The sequence below is a fragment of the Triticum aestivum genome, chromosome 7D (assembly GCF_018294505.1).
Source record: "Triticum aestivum cultivar Chinese Spring chromosome 7D, IWGSC CS RefSeq v2.1, whole genome shotgun sequence".
Classification (NCBI taxonomy): domain Eukaryota; kingdom Viridiplantae; phylum Streptophyta; class Magnoliopsida; order Poales; family Poaceae; genus Triticum; species Triticum aestivum.
The window spans coordinates 28,444,863-28,463,156 of NC_057814.1; the positions used below are offsets into that span (position 1 = coordinate 28,444,863).

Below are 18,294 nucleotides of genomic sequence, written 5' to 3' on the forward strand. Positions count from 1 at the left end.
GTGAAGAAACATGTTTCATGTAATCTAGACATTTGAAGAAGGCAAATGTATATGAAGCTCTGCAATTCCCTCATTGGTCCTGACATATTGGATCCTTCGCCATGCATCCTAGGTTCAGGGGCTCATTCTTTCCCTTGCTTCAGTTGTTTGTTACCTGGCATACAACGTGTCATCTCATTCCAAAAAATACTGAAGGACTAATAGACATGGTCTTCATGAGTTTATCCATTGCTTGCATCTGTATGTACATACTGACATGGAGTAACTCCTCTCTCAGTGAATTTCAGAAAAGGGTCATTTGGCGATGACTCATGTGAGATGTGCTCAAGCCAGTTGACCAATGCTGCAGCTAAAGCATGTTTGGAGAAAGTAACCATGCTGAGATATAGGTTAGAAACAAAATAGAAGCCAATTTTTAAGATAAAACATGGTAAACATGATAAACATGGTATTAGCACAACTGGAGCAAAGATCACAACATGGAAAAATGATCATCATTATAGATAAAAAATAGGATGGGTGAATAAAATAATTATTTCTCCTCAATTTGACATAGCAGAGCACGAGTACACCCAAATAGATACATAATTTGCCTCCTTTCCATACTACCTAGATAATTAGAATTGCTTGAAGGCAAAGTCTGTAAGAAAGGAATATGTAGAAATTTGAAAACCAACATAAAGTAATCTGACATTGTTCTAACCTTACAAATTGAGGTGCATTAGTAAGAAAAGTGAAACTTCTTACCCCGTTGCTTGCACAAGTAGCAGGCTTTCCTAGGTTTGAATCACTCCAAGAAATCAATGGGTAAACTGTGGCATCTGCTCTGTTCTGCTAATTGTGCGGTAGTACGAAGTGGTTAAGACATCGACATAGGGACGGATTGCATCACAAATTTGACAACCAACAACGACAGGAGCACATCTCTGAAGAAAGCACAAATCCACAATGTGATCTCTACTCTCTGATAGCCGGTGGAGAAAGTAGACGGAGAGCGCCATCACCAGCACATACATGGGGTTCATCACGAGCACTGGCGGAGCTCTGTCCAGGCTACAGAGGCGACGACGCGGGGTTCATCTCCGTCGCGCACATTTAGGCGTCCACCGGCGGGCTGCATGCCCTGTCGAGCCGGCCCTAGTGCTCTGTCAAGGCTATTAGTGCAGTAGCGCAGATCGTTGCGCACACCGGCTCAAGATTCATGCCCCTGTATCGCTTCTCGGCGTAGTATACTCGCCGCCTACTCACTGGCCCCGTTTGCACCCTGCACACACACCAGCCACCAATTAACATATATGCACAGCCACCAATTAACATATATGCACACACACACACAAGAAGCTACGCACCGCATACTCTACACAACCAGGACAACATCTTCTACACACTCTGAATTGATTACATAACATCACAGAAAACAATTTTGTTGTCAATTTCAATATATTATGGAAAGCATGCTGAAAGAAACTTTGATAGTTGAAAATGCCTAATTATGTTTCCTATGGGCATCGGTTAAAATGTCAAGAGTAGGGTTAAGAATACCATGAATATATAGCCTTCTTGCCATAACGTATCATCAATCTAGTCAGTTGTCCTTTTTTGTATGGGCGCATGATCCATAGCTTTGAGATCCATATGTCTATTCTACCAACAGAAGACTATGCATATTAGTGAAAATGATATCGATACATTTGGAAGGTTTGTTTAGTTGTAAAATTATTGTACAACATACCTTTGATTATTCTTAAAGACTGAATGAAGTTAATGTGAGATCCGAAGTGTCTTCAGAATTGGCGAGTGGGGAAGATCAAGATCAATTAACATCAGATGGTGGCTGAAGATTGAGAGAGAATATTAATTGCCTTAGCAGTCATCTTGGGCAGTTGGCATGGATGTTGGTCCCTGACTGATGACGCTCTGCTTGTTTATTTGTTCCCGCAGATCCTCTAAATGACTGGCAGGGTGCCGCCGATGAATAGCTCATCTGTGAGGCCCTCCAGAAACGATAAATAAGCCGTGTTGACGGGAGTTTTTTACTATGCTGCTGGTACAAACGCCGTGAAATACCATCAGAAGCACACCATACCACCAATTAGATGGTTGCAATGGTATACCAATTTCGTTAACAAACTATGAATTAATTCTAAAAACCTATTCTGATTAGGTATCAAAATGCATGCATACGTATATGTAAACACCTTTAGATAGAGCTCAAGGACTACAACTGTAAGATCCAACAACAATCGGAAAAAACTGAAATTCTGCTGCCACAAGGCCCACAACCGCAGGAAGAAATTCTAGATCAAGACTGCTCTATTCCTCCACGCAGGCTGGGGGCCAAGGTGCGGGCTGTGATCTCGAGCAACCAGAACTGGGCGGTAGATGCAGGCATGAAGTTTGAAACCTCAGGTTAATCTGAGAGCTCCCCGTTGTGTACTTCGTGGACACCTGATCGACCAGTCGTGGGTACTGAGGTGTACGCAGTGGTGGCAGTATGTGTGTAGTGAAGCTATAGGGAATCTGTTCATGCATGAGTCAAACTGAAACCTGATGTCTATGCTTTATGATATAATGCACAAAAGATTAGTAACTGGAATCTTAATTTATTTCTATAGTATTAAGTGGGCAATTATGCCCCATGCCCCCATCTATAAACTGTAGGACTGCCCCAATGACAGTGCGACCGTGTGCTGAGAGTAGACATTCACAGGAGCTCTGGAAGGTGCTTATTAGCAGATGGTTGGTAGGCATTGCATGCTATGGTTTCTCTTTTCTTAATATAATTACATGAAAAAAGCGATTGGCTACAGAGCATAGAGTCTGATCTCTGATGTGTTCATGTTCTCACTTTCTCACAAAATCTGAACCTAAACATTATATTAGTTTGCACTTCAAACATCTTCCGTCTAGTAATTCTATTCATGCATGATCAAGATTGTAGAAACACATACATGTGATTAATCAATCACGAAAAAATACATGTGATTAAGGATGGGAAAAGACAAACCTGAGGGTTGAAGTAAGATGGAGTTGCATGAATTCTCCATCTTCACCGATTGCTAGTTTGACTCTTGTCAGAATATTAGAAATCCCTATCGGCAAAATCAAAACACATATGAAAGCCTTGCGGTATCCATCCTTCCCCTACTAAAATTTGGCTGCAATCAGAAATATTTAATCATTGACAACTGCGGAGATGGGGTAGGGGTCAAGTCAACAGATCTTGGCGGTGCCGGTGCTTGTCAATCATCTATGCAACAGGGGAGACATACCATGCGGCAAGTTGGAGAGGCGCGCTGTTGAGGAGGCTGGGCACGGTCGTCAGCGGGGCTGCGGGATGGACGTCGACGAGCAGCTCTTCCGTGCTCCCCGCATGGCCGACGAGCAGCTGCGGCTAGGTGTCGCGGGACATGCGGCAGATCCTGCCGATCTCGTCCAGATTTGGTGACCACGGATCGAGGACGGGTACCACAGGGTGGAGGGACGGCGGCGGCGGAGGGATGGGGGCGCGGCGGCGGAAGAAACCCTCGTGCGGGGCAGCAATTTCAGCGACGGGCGAGTCAGGGCTGCGTACGAACTGTTTTTTACACTTATGTTTGGGCTACGGTGGACTACGGGTTGATTTCTAAAACCACAGGGACGCGGCCCGAAGGAAGTACTCGCTTCAGGTCGAGGCCCAGCCGGTTGAGCCTACTGGTGACCACGAGGATGAAACGGTTTCCGAAATAGTACCGCCTCGCATATATGTTTTAAATTCAAATTGAAAGCGTAAATTCACAGGAAGAAGCGTATTGTGACGGTGAACCCGACAAAGTCAATCCGTGCTTTATTATTAATTAGGGAGAGATAGCATTTGTATGAGTAGAAATTATGAAGTTTCAACAGCCCCTTGTTTTTTGCTCTGAGTAGCAGTTTTAGAGGCAACATCGTAACTATATCAGTTTATTTTTACGTGGTTTAAATCCTCTGGCTAATTACAAACCTGTTAATATGTGAATATTTTTGTTACTGCAATGTCAATGTCAAAAAAATGGGCGTCCCCTACTTAAAGTATGTGTTTCCTTTGATCCGGTGGAACTCAGCAATGACAAGTAATAGTGCTGGTGCCAAGAGAGCAGCACAACAAACAAAGTAGAAACAACATGAAGTTGCTGCCAAATAAAAGCACTAGCAGAGGGAAGGAAAATAATCTGTGTACAAACACTAATAAATCAACTAATGAATAAGCTAGAGCAGGCGAATATTTATAGTCTGGTTGCTAGTACAGTATTTTTTTTTTAGGGAAACAACAGGACTGCTGCGTATTTTCAGCAAACATGCTAGTACAGATGATCAGATGCACTCGGTGTTGGTGCTGAACCCAGTACAATTAAAGATCAATCGCTCGCCTAAGCCGCTAACGCATGTCAAATGGAGCTTCCGGGAGCAGAATTCATTCGAATATCGAGCGGTCGCATGGGTGCTGCCCAGAATACTGTAGGCTGCCCCGTGCAGAGCCAATGAATGCGGACCGAGTTTCGGAGAAACCACTTAGCAGGCTACTGTTGTACTATGGATACCATGGTCAGCTTCATTCTGACGACAGCTCAGCTCCTGGGGAAGACGAATTTATCTTGAAACCGTCCAACTGAGCAGCATTTGAATGAGACTACCTCCCATCTAACTTGTCGAGCATAGTGTGGTGCTCTCGAACGGAGTATATCAGCTGGCCAGTTTCCTCTAATATCTCAACTGGTGCCGTGCCAACAAAAAGATGTAGATATATGATATCTGGCTTAATAGATGAATCTTGGTTGATAAAATTAAGTTCCATTCTGATTTTGAGCAAGCGGTCGGAGAGCTAAACAGATTGTTTAAACATTGATGGTGAAATATGAGAGGGTATATATTGAGCCCAACATCGAAGAGAAACAAGGAAACATGGCATGCGTCAAGTATGATGCTAGGGTATATAACTCATGAACACCAGCATTAGTTAGGTCTATTTTGAGGTGCGGGAGATATGACTAGTTCCTCTTCCACTTCAAAGTAGTTAAGGGCGTTGTGTGAGGTTTGAAGCTTAGCTCACATGTCCATTGTTTTATGGCTATTAGTTAAAACACTTGGAGGCACGTAGAAGCAACATAAGCCATCTGTTAAAAATTAATTCATGATATGCAACAGTTATACCTCTATAGAACACCAGACTAAGTTTTTTTTCATGGGTACTTTGAATTAAGTTAACAGCATGTTCTTTAGTACTTGAGCTTAGCCTAACACCCTGAATTTTATTGAAATTAACTCCACTAATTCTCTTGATTTATTATTTTTCTACTTCCTGATGAGTGTTAATGCTGAACAAGCATATAGTAGTGTAACGAGCAATGGGTTGTGGCAGTACTGCTGTAGTAGCTTGGGTGTTTACTCTGTTGAATGCACCTGTGGATCAAATGTCGTGGGTAAGCAGTACGAAGTTCCTAGTTCCGAAATGAAACAAAATACTCTACCTCCTCACATGCAAGTGCGCTATAACCTTATTCAAGCCCCAAGCCTGGTCTGCCTAGTTCGAACTAATTTGAGTTATGAAATTTCATGACTCACAGTCTTTAAACTTGTTTATATTATGGATTTATGGTATGCTGATGCCTCGGTGTTGAAGCTAGTGACATGCAAGGCATTCGCAACAGCCCGGCAATTGACAAATATGTCAATACTAATGGAGAGTACATTTTCGAAAATGATATAAGATACAAATATCTGGAGAGGATTGTTCATTTGCCATTACCATGGTCTAAAGATACTGGGAGAATAAATCGTGGCATACATGTATGGCCATGAATCAAAGATTATACTAACTAGTGAGTGAGGGGTAAACATGCAATACATGCCCCCTTACTTGGACCAGGAGGGGAGCGGCGACAGCGGCTCGTCGGCGGCTGTTCTGGCAGCAGTAGCGGTCGCTCCGTGGCCTCGTAATCTAGATATAATTTTTATTATTTGAGATGCTTTGTACTTCCGATGAACTTCTATAAAAGGTCTGATCCTTTACACAAAATAAAACTCTACTTCCTTGCCCTCGTGAATAAGGAAGGAGACTTGTATTGCATGTTTCGACTTTGTGAAAACGGATTGTCCCTGAACAAGCTAAACTAGTAAATGTCATCTTTTTTCAAAAGTTTGTACTCTTCGAAGATAGGTATCACCTTTCTAGATCAGTTCCCTTTAATATCTCAAGTGGCACCATGACAAACACCATTATAGATATAATACCTAGCTGAAGATGATATTTGTTAGATAAAAGTTGCATTCTGATTCCCGGGTGAGTAAGCAAGGGATAATGCAAACAATAATGGCAAATATAAGAGGGTATATATATTGAGCTCATAACTAAAGAAACTTGGAAAAGGAAATGAAAACATGTGGCGAGGTCTGGCCCTGGGCAGGTCGGCCGCACCGGGTCACCAGAGGTGAGGGACACCGAGCCACATACATGCAATGTTGTGTACACGGGAGCTATATCTCGCTTATAGCAATATGGTAGCTCCCCTCGCCCGCAGCGCCATGCGAATAGGGCGGCCCCGTAGCGGGTTTTCTCGTTTATGTGTTCGTTCTGGTCGTTGCTTGTTTTTCTTTTTTGCTTTTCTTTTTTTCTTTTGGTTTTCTTCTATTTCTTATTTCTTCACCTGTTTTCTTTGAATTTTCTATTTTTATTCATTACATTTACTTTTTTGCTTCTCCCTTGGCTTTCTCGGTTTTCTTGTTTTCTTTGTCTCCTTTTGTTCTTTGCTGTGTTTTTTTCTTTGTTTTCTCACATTTCTTGTTTTTTGTTTTCCCAGTTTTCTTTGGGGTTTTATCAACACAAGTCTACATTTTTTGTATATATCCGGTATATTTTGTTAATACATGTTTAACAGTTTGTAAATACATGATTAATAATTTCTGAAATATGTGTTTTGATGCCTATTCTCTCTTTTACATACATCGTACATTTTGTGTGTAAATAAGGAACATTTTTTATAAAATAATTAAAATTTATTTCACTTTGTATGTCAACCTTTTGGAATACACCTTCTTCATTTTTTGTATACACCAGGAACATTATTTTACACATGTTCAGTTTTTTTTAAACATGATTAACATTTTTTTCATATTTTATGTTTTGATGTCTGCTAATTTGATACATGTTGTACATTTTCCGTGTGCATTATAAACTTTTTTATACATCTTTAAAATTTTATAAATGCATGATTAACTTTTTTCATTTAATGTTTTGATGTCTACTTTTTTATACACATTGTACATTTTTTATTTTTCACGTTTCAGTATGACGCATGTTGCACTCGGTTTGCAAACACACAGTGTCACGCGCAGGCTCATAGCGGACATGTGTCACGTGAAGGAGGCGGTTGACGCGTGCCATGTTATTAGCCGGTTGAGCGCAAGCGTTCCAAAAAAGATAAGAAAGAAAAAAGACGACAAGAAAGTGCATTTGTGGAACAGCTACAAAATACGGGCTTCAAATTTCTGTATCAATATACTGCACGTCTGCGGTAAAAAGAAATAATGGACTATGAAGCTCCTTTTTCTCCTCGGGTGTTTTAACATAAGTACGATTATACGAGCCACATCGACAGCTACTGAGCCAAGTTGGCCTATTTAGGACCTGCTTTTGGTTTTCCTTTGAAGGGTTAGAATTCACATGAATTTTTTCTTTTTGTTGTTGTTTGATTCATATAGATTTGTTTCTCACTAAATAATTCATTGCACTGTGTTTCATAGGACAATTTCCATCCATTCAGATCTCTTGCAAAACTCTGCTTTTTATGTGCTGCAATCAAGCACCCTTTGTTGCAAAAAAAAAAAATCATATAGAATTGGAGTGAACATACAACTGCGTTTTTCAATCATGTGAAGGAAAGAGGCAGCGGTAGAGAGGGACGACATGCATGCGACCCAAGCATGTAATACCGGACCCGCGACATGCCTCGTGGGTTTGCATTCTACTTATAGTAGATACTCTACATGATTACAACTTGTCTGCCAACAATACAATACAACAACAAATCAATATACACGATACTAAGGTCCCTACACAATCGGAGATGATCACGAGGCTTGCGTTCTATTTAGAGTAACTCTAACATAGTCGTGATATTGACAGCCTGTTTTTTGCGAGAAAGCTTCCGACCTATTCATCTTCAAACATGGCAGTACAACAAACACCAGAAATAATAAAAATTACATCCAGATTCGTAGACCACCTAGCGACGACTACAAGCGCTAAAACGAGCCGAAGACGGGCCGTCGTCATCGGCCCTACCTCGCTGGAGCTGGGCAATACTTGTTGTAGTAGACAGTTGGGAAGTCGTCGTGCTAAGACCCCATAGGACCAGCGCAGCAGAAGAGCAACCGCCGTCAATGAAGAGTAGCGTAGATCGAAAGGATCAAACCTGAAGAAACACGTAGACGAACTACGACCAGTTCGAGCAAATCCACCAAGGAAATATCCGCCGGAGACACACCTCCACACGCCCATCGACGATGCTAGAAACACCACCAGGACGGGGGCTAGGCAGGGAGAACCTTATTCCATCTTCAGGGAGGCGCCGCCGTCTCGTCTTTCTGAGCAGGACACAAACCCTGACAAAACTCGAAGGAACATCTAAAGAGCCTTCATATTGACAGCCTTCATATCATATAAGGAGCGCTCATAGATATGTAGGCCGTCGAGGCACGCATAAACATAGAATCATCATATATGGTGACTGGGAACCTAGAACTAGAGGGTGCTTTGTAATTACGGCGATCCCTGATAAGATGACAACTCTGCTATAGTGCCATTTTTGCCCAAAATATTCATAATAGCGGTTGTTATGGTGATTGGGCTGATTTGGTGACTCTGTTAATGTTGGTCTTATAATAGATACTCCCCCCGATTATCGAAGGAGAGCGCACAATTTTCATTCCTTTTCGAGGAAATAAGGGTTCCATGTGGCATCCCTCTTCGAACACATTATTTACTCTGCTGCATGCATGCACATATCACAACTCTAGGATTAGACAAATGTGAGACCCATATTAAATGAATGCTAGTTACCGAGGTGCATGGAGCGAGTATTTTACAACCCTGGGTATAGGTAACGATGTTCTCACAGACAATCAACCCAGCAGAAGAGGAAGAAGATGGCGGTGAAGCTCACCAATTCCTGCAGGTAGGTTATACCTACCAGCCATGAGAATTTTCTTCAGGGTGATCCATCGATCCAGTGACAAAATAGACAACAACTCCAAGGCATCCACGACCTATCTAGCTGTAATACAACACTCAATGGAACCAACACGAAAAAATACAATGCAAGAACTAGAGAGAGAAACAGTCTAGCGGTATCCCATTTAGATCCAACCTAGACGCTGAGACGGAGGAGGCCTACAACCATCCATGCCCTTGGTGAAGGCGCCGGTGGGAGGGTGCGGTGCGACATACTAGACCATATGGAAGTGCTCGAGCTTGGCCAGTGCTTCCGATAGCTCGGTGGACAGGATCTAGTTTCCCTAGCCTCGGAAGGTTTGATTTTCAACCCTAAATGTAGCTACCCAAAGACGTACTTTATTTGTAAACTAATACTTATAAGACTTTTTATATCACTAAGTCGTCTAGATCACTAAAACGTTTAGATAAGTGATCTAAAACGTCTTGTATTAGTTTATACAGGTAGTATGTCTCTCGCTAGTTATATTTTAAGGTTTTGTTAATTTTCAGTCTAAATCGACTCAATAACCATCATATTTTACGCATAGATTTTTTGGATTTTCCCTTCTGCTTTTTATGTTTTTCCGTTCCTTGATGCACATTTTCCCCATTTTTATTTTCTTTTACGGGTCTTCAATATATTTTTGCACACGCGCATGTGAAGCTATTTTTTTTCTGTTCCTTGGTGCAGGTTTTACGTTGACTTTATCTTCCCATTTCCTTTTTGTTTTCACTTTTGTTCTTTTTCTGCGCCAGTTTCATTTCTCTGAATGACACCTCACATACAGGCATGCAAACCTGTGAGCTTGCTGAAAAGGGAAGACGTCGTGTCCTTAGCGTGTGCGCAGAGGCCTCGTGTTGCATGCTCCACAATTACAATAATAACTAAAGAGAACTATCTTAAGCCAATATATAAAGAATCACTTTTCGAAAAGAATGAAAAAAGAGTAGAATGTGATGCTTGCAGCGTAATGTGCTTCCAGATCACACAACATGCTTCAAGTCAAACTATTGTGATCTCGGTCCACATGATTCATGCTCCACAACAAGTATAAACTAGAGAACCGACACAAGTAGCCAATTAATTAATCCTTCCAAGATCAAATTAGCATCTTCAGCTGCTGGTGGGCACGTTGTGACTTGTTTTTATTTGATTCGTTTTCTATCCCGAAAGCTAACGACCTAAAGTCTCACAATTTCATTTCATTTCAAAGCTAGTTGTCACCCATACCGTGTGGTTTTTATACTATATATATACCAACATGTCGGGAGCAGACGGGCACAACCACACCCACAACGTTGCGACTTGTGAACGAGAGAGCCAAGTGAAGCAGCGAGCAGGTGAGGCATTTTGAGAGCAAGGCGTGGGGATGGGGTCGTTGGCGGCAGTAGAGCCGCCGCACGCCGTGATGATCCCCTACCCGGCGCAGGGCCACATCACGCCGATGCTGAAGCTGGCCAAGCTGCTCCACACCAGGGGCTTCCACGTCACCTTCGTCAACAACCAGTTCAACCACCGCCGCCTTCTGCGCTCCCAGTCTGCCGACAAGCTACGTGGCCTGCCCGCGTTCCGGTTCGATGCCATCGCTGACGGCCTTCCGCCGTCCGACCGCGAGGCCACGCAGGACACCGCTGCACTGTCCTACTCTACCATGACCACCTGCCTCCCCAGGCTCAAGGAGCTCATCATCAAGCTCAACGAGGAGGCCGGGACCTCCGGCGGCGCGCTGCCGCCTGTGACCTGCGTGGTGGCCGATGGCACCATGTGTTTCGCTCTTGTCGCGGCGCGCGAGCTCGGCCTCCGCTGCGCCACGTTCTGGGCCCCCAGCGCCTGTGGTTTCATGGGCTACTGCTACTACAGGGGTCTAGTCGAACGTGGCCTCTTCCCTCTCAAAGGTATGCATGCATGTGTTTCTTCAACTAGCAAGAACATGTTGTGTGGTCTCTCTCCTGGGTTAAACATGTTTTTGGTGTAGTATGTTGTTCTGCATTCCTCGGTTTATTGCATCAGAACTTTAGAAGAACTTAAATTAGTTGCAACATACTTACTGTAATTAACTTCTTGTTTGTGCAGAAGAGGCGCAGTTGACCAATGGATACTTGGACGCGATCATAAACTGGATACCGTCGATGCCCAAGGACCTGCGGCTGCGTGACCTCCCGAGCTTCGTGCGCACCACGGACCCCGATGACATCATGTTCAACTTCTTCATCCATGAGACGACCGCCATGTCGCAGGCGTCGGCGGTGATCATCAACACCTTTGACGAGCTCGACGCGCCCCTGCTCGATGCCATGTCTAAGTTCCTACCGCCCATCTACACGGTGGGACCGCTCCATCTGACAGTTCGCAACAACGTGCCGGAGGACAGCCCTCTCCTTGGCATCCGCTCCAATCTTTGGAAGGAACAGGACGCACCTCTCCGGTGGCTCGACGACCAGCCGCCGCGCTCAGTGGTGTATGTCAATTTTGGGAGCATCACGGTGATGTCAAATGAGCATTTGTTGGAATTCGCCTGGGGGCTGGCCAATAGCGGCTACACATTCTTGTGGAACGTACGGCCTGACCTTGTCAAGGGCCACGACAACGCCGTACTTCCGCTGGAGTTCTCCGCGGCGACGGAGGGGCGAAGCATGCTCTCAACATGGTGCCCGCAGGAGAAGGTGCTGGAGCACGAGGCCGTAGGGGTGTTTCTCACACACTCCGGGTGGAACTCGTCGTTGGAAGGCATCTGCGGCGGTGTGCCGATGGTTTGCTGGCCCTTCTTCACGGAGCAGCAGACCAATTGCCGGTACAAGTGCACGGAGTGGGGCATCGGGATGGAGATTGGGGAAGAGGTGACGAGAACCGAGGTCGAGGCCATTCTGCGGGAGGCCATGGAGGGGGAGAAGGGGCAAGAGATGCGACGACGTGCGCTAAAGCTCCAGGAGAGCGCCGTTGCCTCAGCGCAGCATGACGGAAGGTCCATGCGCAATGTTGATAGGCTTATCCAGGAGGTGCTGCTGGCTTGACACAAGCAAACTGGTAAATAATAAACGGTTGTTGGTTGTGTGCATCGTAACGATGCAGAAGCCAGTGTTGTCATTTTTTTCAAAAATAAATAATAAATAGACGATTTGGAGATTATGAACAGTTTATTAAGATGTAACCAATGTCATTCATTTTCAGATTTCAGTCATAGTTTGAGTCGTTAGTTACATTGGAAATACAATTTTTTTTAATGGTGGAAAAAGCTTCTTTTTTTGCGGGATGGAAATACCTTCATTATTTGTAACACTAGATGACCCGTTGCGCCAATGGCGCAAAGGCCGGCAGCAAGCCAAGTATTGTAAGAGTGGTGATAGGAAAACTCAGTGACAGATTGAAATAATGAGTACTTACTGCTGGTTACTGTCTCTATTCATGATTACTGTTTCTCCTTGAATGATAATGCTATATTCCTTGAGTGGAAGGTGGACGCGGCCAGGTAGGGCATGCCTCTTCCTTGCTTAGCATATTTGTTGTTGTTGGTGAGTACTTGATGTTTGAAATAGAGAAAGTAGTAAAAACAGATAATTATAGATAAGGGTGGCATCATTAATAGATCGATGAGGAACAACAACAGAGGTTATATAGGTAAAAGCATATCTATTTGTGCTATTGATTGTTGAAAAGAAGTTGAAAAAGAGGACAAACATGTTCACTGTTGTTGCTAAAAACACCAAGATGGTCTGCAAGGTAGGCTCAGTGGTGCTTACAAAAATAACTGATTCTTAAAAAGAAAAGAACAAACAAATATGTCAACATAAACTTCGTAGCAATTCATTCAACAAACGTAGAAGAGAAAATAATATATTTCATACATTTTATAGTACATGCCCTTGCTTTCAGACCCAACGCAGAAGGGGAGAAGATCCTTATCTGGAACTTCTATAGCATCATAATAGATCTTTTCCAACAAATTTTCAGTTTCCAGGATATAGTCCGTGATGACCTTCAAACAGGAGTTGTTAGCGCCTTCAGTTTCCTCCATTCCCCTCAACAGCCTAGGAGACCGCAAAGCGTTGCAATCCTTGTTGCGTAGCAGGTTAGAAACATTCTCTTTCATATATTTGTTAAAGTCAATATGCAATGAAGCCATGGTACACACAAGTGCCATATCTGCAACAAAATACAAAGCTCATCTCTTAAGCTTCTTGAAGGCAACACAAAAAATTACAGTAAAGAGAAACTAAATGCAATCCATCGTATTTCTCAAGCCTCTATGCCACGAGCGGCTTGTACACAAGCTCATTCTATATTCGGTTATACCCAACCAGGCATCCTAGTCAATAATAAAATATTCTATAGTCAATAGTTAATTACTGGAATATGTCTGAAATTAAGAGCCTCGAATAACACTGATATCAGAAGAATTACTGGGATCACTGAATCACACCAACACTTTTTCAGCAGTCTCAAGCCTGCTTTCAGCTAAGTCCTCTGATCCCGTAACAATCTGCCATATGAATCAACAAGATCACACCACATCAGGCCTGCAAGTGAATGACAGTCATGTGGTGTAAATTACTAAATTGAAAACTTCATATGTATTTTTAAGGTCATTGCAAGTGTTGATCCTTGCGGCCAACTTCTCCACATGTGGCTCCTCCCAAAATCACTATAGAATACAAAGATGGTTCGCTTAATTCTATTGACCAGATGTGTGTGAAAACGATTATTAGACATATACGACTAACTCGTTCGGTTAAAGCATGGGAGATGATCAATACGCCTAGAAAACTACATCCAGAACAAACTCGTGCAAAATAAAGCCTGCAAATGGCACCAATTTAGACATAAACCATTCTCTGGGAGAAAAACAGAATGGGGAGCTAAAGCCGCACAATATATGCTCTGCATTTTTAGACAGTCAAAATTCTAAATATCTTTAATGCAATAAAACAACAAGGAAGAAAACAAGCTGCATATGATTTAAATTATGGTCGTTGAACTTCTAAAGTTTCCCCTTATATGACAGCATTGTTCCCAGCAAGGACCATTACTATATTTGGAATTCTTGTATGAAAAAATATCCAGAATTTAAAACTATATTCGGAAAGACATCCTCTCTACCAATGATACTATAAAAACTAACAAAACAAAATTCCCAGGTAGATATATGAAACATTGAGAATGCAGAAGAAACCATAATCAAGAAGAAAGCTTACTGATCCTGCCATTCATCTGTTCAGTATATTATCTTATCAGACCGAATAAATTTTCTTATCAGCAGGGGGTGCATCATTAAGTAGCAGACCTACAGTCCAGAATCTAATAAACAATAAAGCATGTGTATGTACTTAATAACCATGGGTAGAAAGCAGAATTCAGGCAATTGATATTGGACTACAGGCATGAATTTAATATAGCATTAAAAGCACACTTTATATGTGTACTCGATAACCAAGGTAGAAAGCGGATTTCAGGTAGTAGATATTGAACCGCAGGCATGAATTGTAACATATCTTTAGTAAAGTTCAAATATGAACAGAACACCATGACAGTTATTCTGTTCCATCTTAAGTGAAAAAATGCCTGATGGGGCACCCTTAATTGCTCGGTACCCTTTGTTAAAGTTTGTGTTTTCTGCACAAGTTGTGGTTTATACTTATTACTTAACACAGAAAAAATGATTATGTGATATAGTAAATTGAATGTCTTCTTGCATAATTATTCCAATTAAAAGTAGATGTTGCTTCGTCTTTCCTCTAAGCAAATAGTAACGGTTCCAAGATGATAAAACACAAAGTTAGCTCTAATGAAACCTCTGTGGAACCAGTTTGCTCTGATGAAAGAAACCTCCACTATATAGAAGAAAAGCATGGAAAATGCCACGGGTTACTCATGTCCAGTGGAGGCGATAAAGGAAATATCCATAAATAGTAGGATGAAGACAAAACTAACAATGAATATAGCATGAATAGAATATCCTAACAAATAGAGTATGACATTTATAGTTGTCATCGTAGGATATTGCACTATACTATTGGAGCATCACAACATTGTCTGCAACTAATTCTCAGGAACTCTAAAAAAAGAACAAAAATTATTAAAGAACTAAACCTAAGCTTTCTCCTCATCTTTCTTATCATCCTCTAGCATCTCCCGTGTGCCTCTAAATTTCGGCGCCTCCTCCCAGGTAGATATTTCTGCAGTGTGGCAGATAAGAAGTTAACTAAACTATATATCTAATGCATATTGCCAGTCTAATAAGCAAAAAGATTACTGTTGATCACAGCCATACCACTGGATTAGAGCCAAGAACAAGAACATCTCATGCAATTCTCTTTCAAGCAACACTTTTATTTGATCCGTAACTATTGTCGGTTTATAATCGTACTACGAAATTAAGGCCTCTCTTTGGATTGAAGTAAATTCATGGGAATTTTTTAGAACTATAAGTGGTCATTACATAATCTGGTTATGATCAGACTGTAGCAATAGAAAAATAAATTCAAAAAAGAAACATAAAGAATCAAAACCTGTAACTTTGGGCATCCACCCTGGTCGTCATTTCAGCAACCTGCTACTCCCCAAGAGGCAACTCCAATCTGAAAATAACATGGGGAATAAGATGAGGGGATCTGAATTTGAGGAAATGAAATATGACACCCCTTTAGCAAGCATTACTCGAGGATGCAGGCTGCTGCCATCTCTGTCTTCCATGCCATTTCACGCCCTTGAAACCCCGAAACCCGCACCACCTTGGGGGAACAAATTTAACCCTATCGAATTCAACTGTCATGTTCATAACAGAAATTAACATGAGCATGGCTAATAGCTCCTGCATTTCTATGTTCCCTAAACCAAAGAAGAAATAAAATATATGCACATAACAATAATTACAAAAAAATTGGATTGACAGTGTGTGAATAAACCTCTCTCCCTCTGTCCCTCCCTCTCTCTCTCTGGCTCTCTCTGTTTCGATTGGCCTGCGATGTACGGTCTGTGAAATTGTCTGTTTATTTCCGTGTTTGAATCCATTAGCCTCTAGAGTTTGTTTAATCAGGCAGACTTTTTCAGAACAAAAGCTTCCCAAATCTATTTAGATACCCGAAGGAACCTGTGCGCTCTGTCATTTGAATAAACTAACTCAATAGTTTGGGAGAAACGTGCACAGTGGACAGAGATACCGCTGTTCTCATAACAGAAGATCACAAGATAGGTAATCATTTAACCTTACTTCTGTTGAGATCTTAAGGCGTATTCACATGCATCTATGGTGGTAATAAATATCTATCTTCTGCAGACAAAATAAGTATGTATGGTTGGAACTTTAATTCAAAGTGGAGTAATTTGACCTGATTTTATAAAAAAACAAATACAGTTCTTTTCTTAAACGCAGATTAGAAAATAAAAATACATACAAGAGGGACACATAGATACAAGAGGCCATGAAATCAAAACAATGGTTCCGATAAGGACAAATACCACCACTGTTAATGACCTAGAGGAATTTCAATAAACCAATTATCTATAGCGCAGATCCAAATGCAGAATGGTTTCATTTTGTACCAAATTCTTAGTTTTCAGGAGCATTAGAAGCAAAATTCCCCAACCTAGGTGTAGAGAAATAGCACGAAGCAACCCTAAGAAAATCAAATGACGAGAGATCCTTGATCTACCAGATGTAGAATATATAGACAATTAGGAGAAAAGAGACCAATACACTACAGGTTTCTACAATTATTTTATTATGGTCGCTGCAATCAAATTAAGGAACATATATCTTCACAAATTAATTTGTATAGTTAAGGTGATATGATCTAACAAGAGAAGGAAGAGGGAAAATCACAAACATTTTCACTGCAAAATAATCCAAGCACTTATTAATTACACTAAGCAATAAAATTCTTTGCACATCATTTAACAAGGGAAGCCACCAAAGGGTCTGACTTGAGCATAACACTTGTTTGGCAAGTAACACAACCCACAATAAATCTTTCAACAAACCTTCTATAAACCTACTCTGTAGGGACTATTTGCAGGGCTCACAAGTTACAATTCTACTGGACTACCTTGTTATTCATTCAGCAAAACAACAATGGTATACCTAAGAAAATAAAACTTTTGTTGTTATAATTACTTAGGAATTCAGATTATTGAGGCCCAATAACCATAGCTGCACAGAAGATCAAGTAAAAAAAAGGTTTAGTAGATTTATGAAAGGCAAATGTCAAGATAAAGGTCTGACATAACTGTCTAGATTTTCTATTAACCAGTCATATAAATACAATCATTTTGCCTCTATAAACAGCATTGAAATGGTGGATTAATAAATCTGAGCAATTTTAAATTACAAAAAAACATCTAAGAATAAACTCTGGTTGGTGTTATTTAGAGAAGTTCAGTTCGGCGAAACTACAGAAGCAAAGGTCACTAGTAGAAAACAGGGCTTTGGTCACAGGGCAATATTAACATTAGTCCCGGTTCAGTCACGAACCGGGACTAATGTGAGCATTGGTCCCGGTTCGTGCGGCTAAGGCATTAGTCTCGGTTCACCTGAGCCCTTTAGTCCCGGTTTGAGACACGAACCTGGACTAAAGGGCATGGCACCCTTTAGTCCCGGTCCGTGTCTCAAACCGGGACTAAAGATTAGACCTTTAGTCCCGGTTTGAGACACGAACGGGACTAAAGGGTGCTTTAGTCCCGGTTTGAGACACGAACCGGGACTAAAGGGCGAGACACGAACCGGGACTAAAGGGTGCCATGCCCTTTAGTCCCGGTTCGTGTCTCAAACCGGGACTAAAGGGCTCATTTTCAAACTCTACCCCCCCCCCCCATGTGGATCGCCTTTTCGGTTTTGTAAAAAGCAAAAGAAAATGATAAAAACTTCAAAAATTAAAATCCTTCCAGATGTAGTTATGTTACTACATGTACTAGTTAGGAAAAATTAAAAACTTAAATTTGGACATGTTTTGCAAAAAGTGTAGGGAAAATGTAAAACGGCTATAACTTTTGCATACGATGTCAGAAGAAAACGTATAATATATCAAAATGTTCAGCACGAAAATCCGCATCCGATTTTGACCGCCTACGGCCT

At 41.7% G+C, this 18,294-nt stretch overlaps 1 protein-coding gene and 1 long non-coding RNA gene across 2 annotated transcripts; one reads left to right on the forward strand and one right to left on the reverse strand.

The window, feature by feature from the left end:
* Window positions 1-10,529: 10,529 nt before the first annotated feature.
* Window positions 10,530-12,627, forward strand: LOC123169236 (7-deoxyloganetin glucosyltransferase). The gene is made up of 2 exons (XM_044587074.1): window positions 10,530-11,125; window positions 11,304-12,627. The coding sequence occupies exons 1-2, from the start codon at window positions 10,600-10,602 to the stop codon at window positions 12,239-12,241; spliced, it is 1,464 nt and encodes a 487-aa protein (XP_044443009.1). The 5' UTR covers window positions 10,530-10,599; the 3' UTR covers window positions 12,242-12,627.
* A 2,274-nt stretch (window positions 12,628-14,901) lies between these two features.
* Window positions 14,902-17,731, reverse strand: LOC123168234 (uncharacterized). The gene is made up of 3 exons (XR_006484259.1): window positions 15,882-17,731; window positions 15,734-15,802; window positions 14,902-15,400 (listed from the first exon to the last, which is right to left on the reverse strand). It is a non-coding gene; the product is annotated as an uncharacterized lncRNA (long non-coding RNA).
* Between the last annotated feature and the right edge of the window lie 563 nt (window positions 17,732-18,294).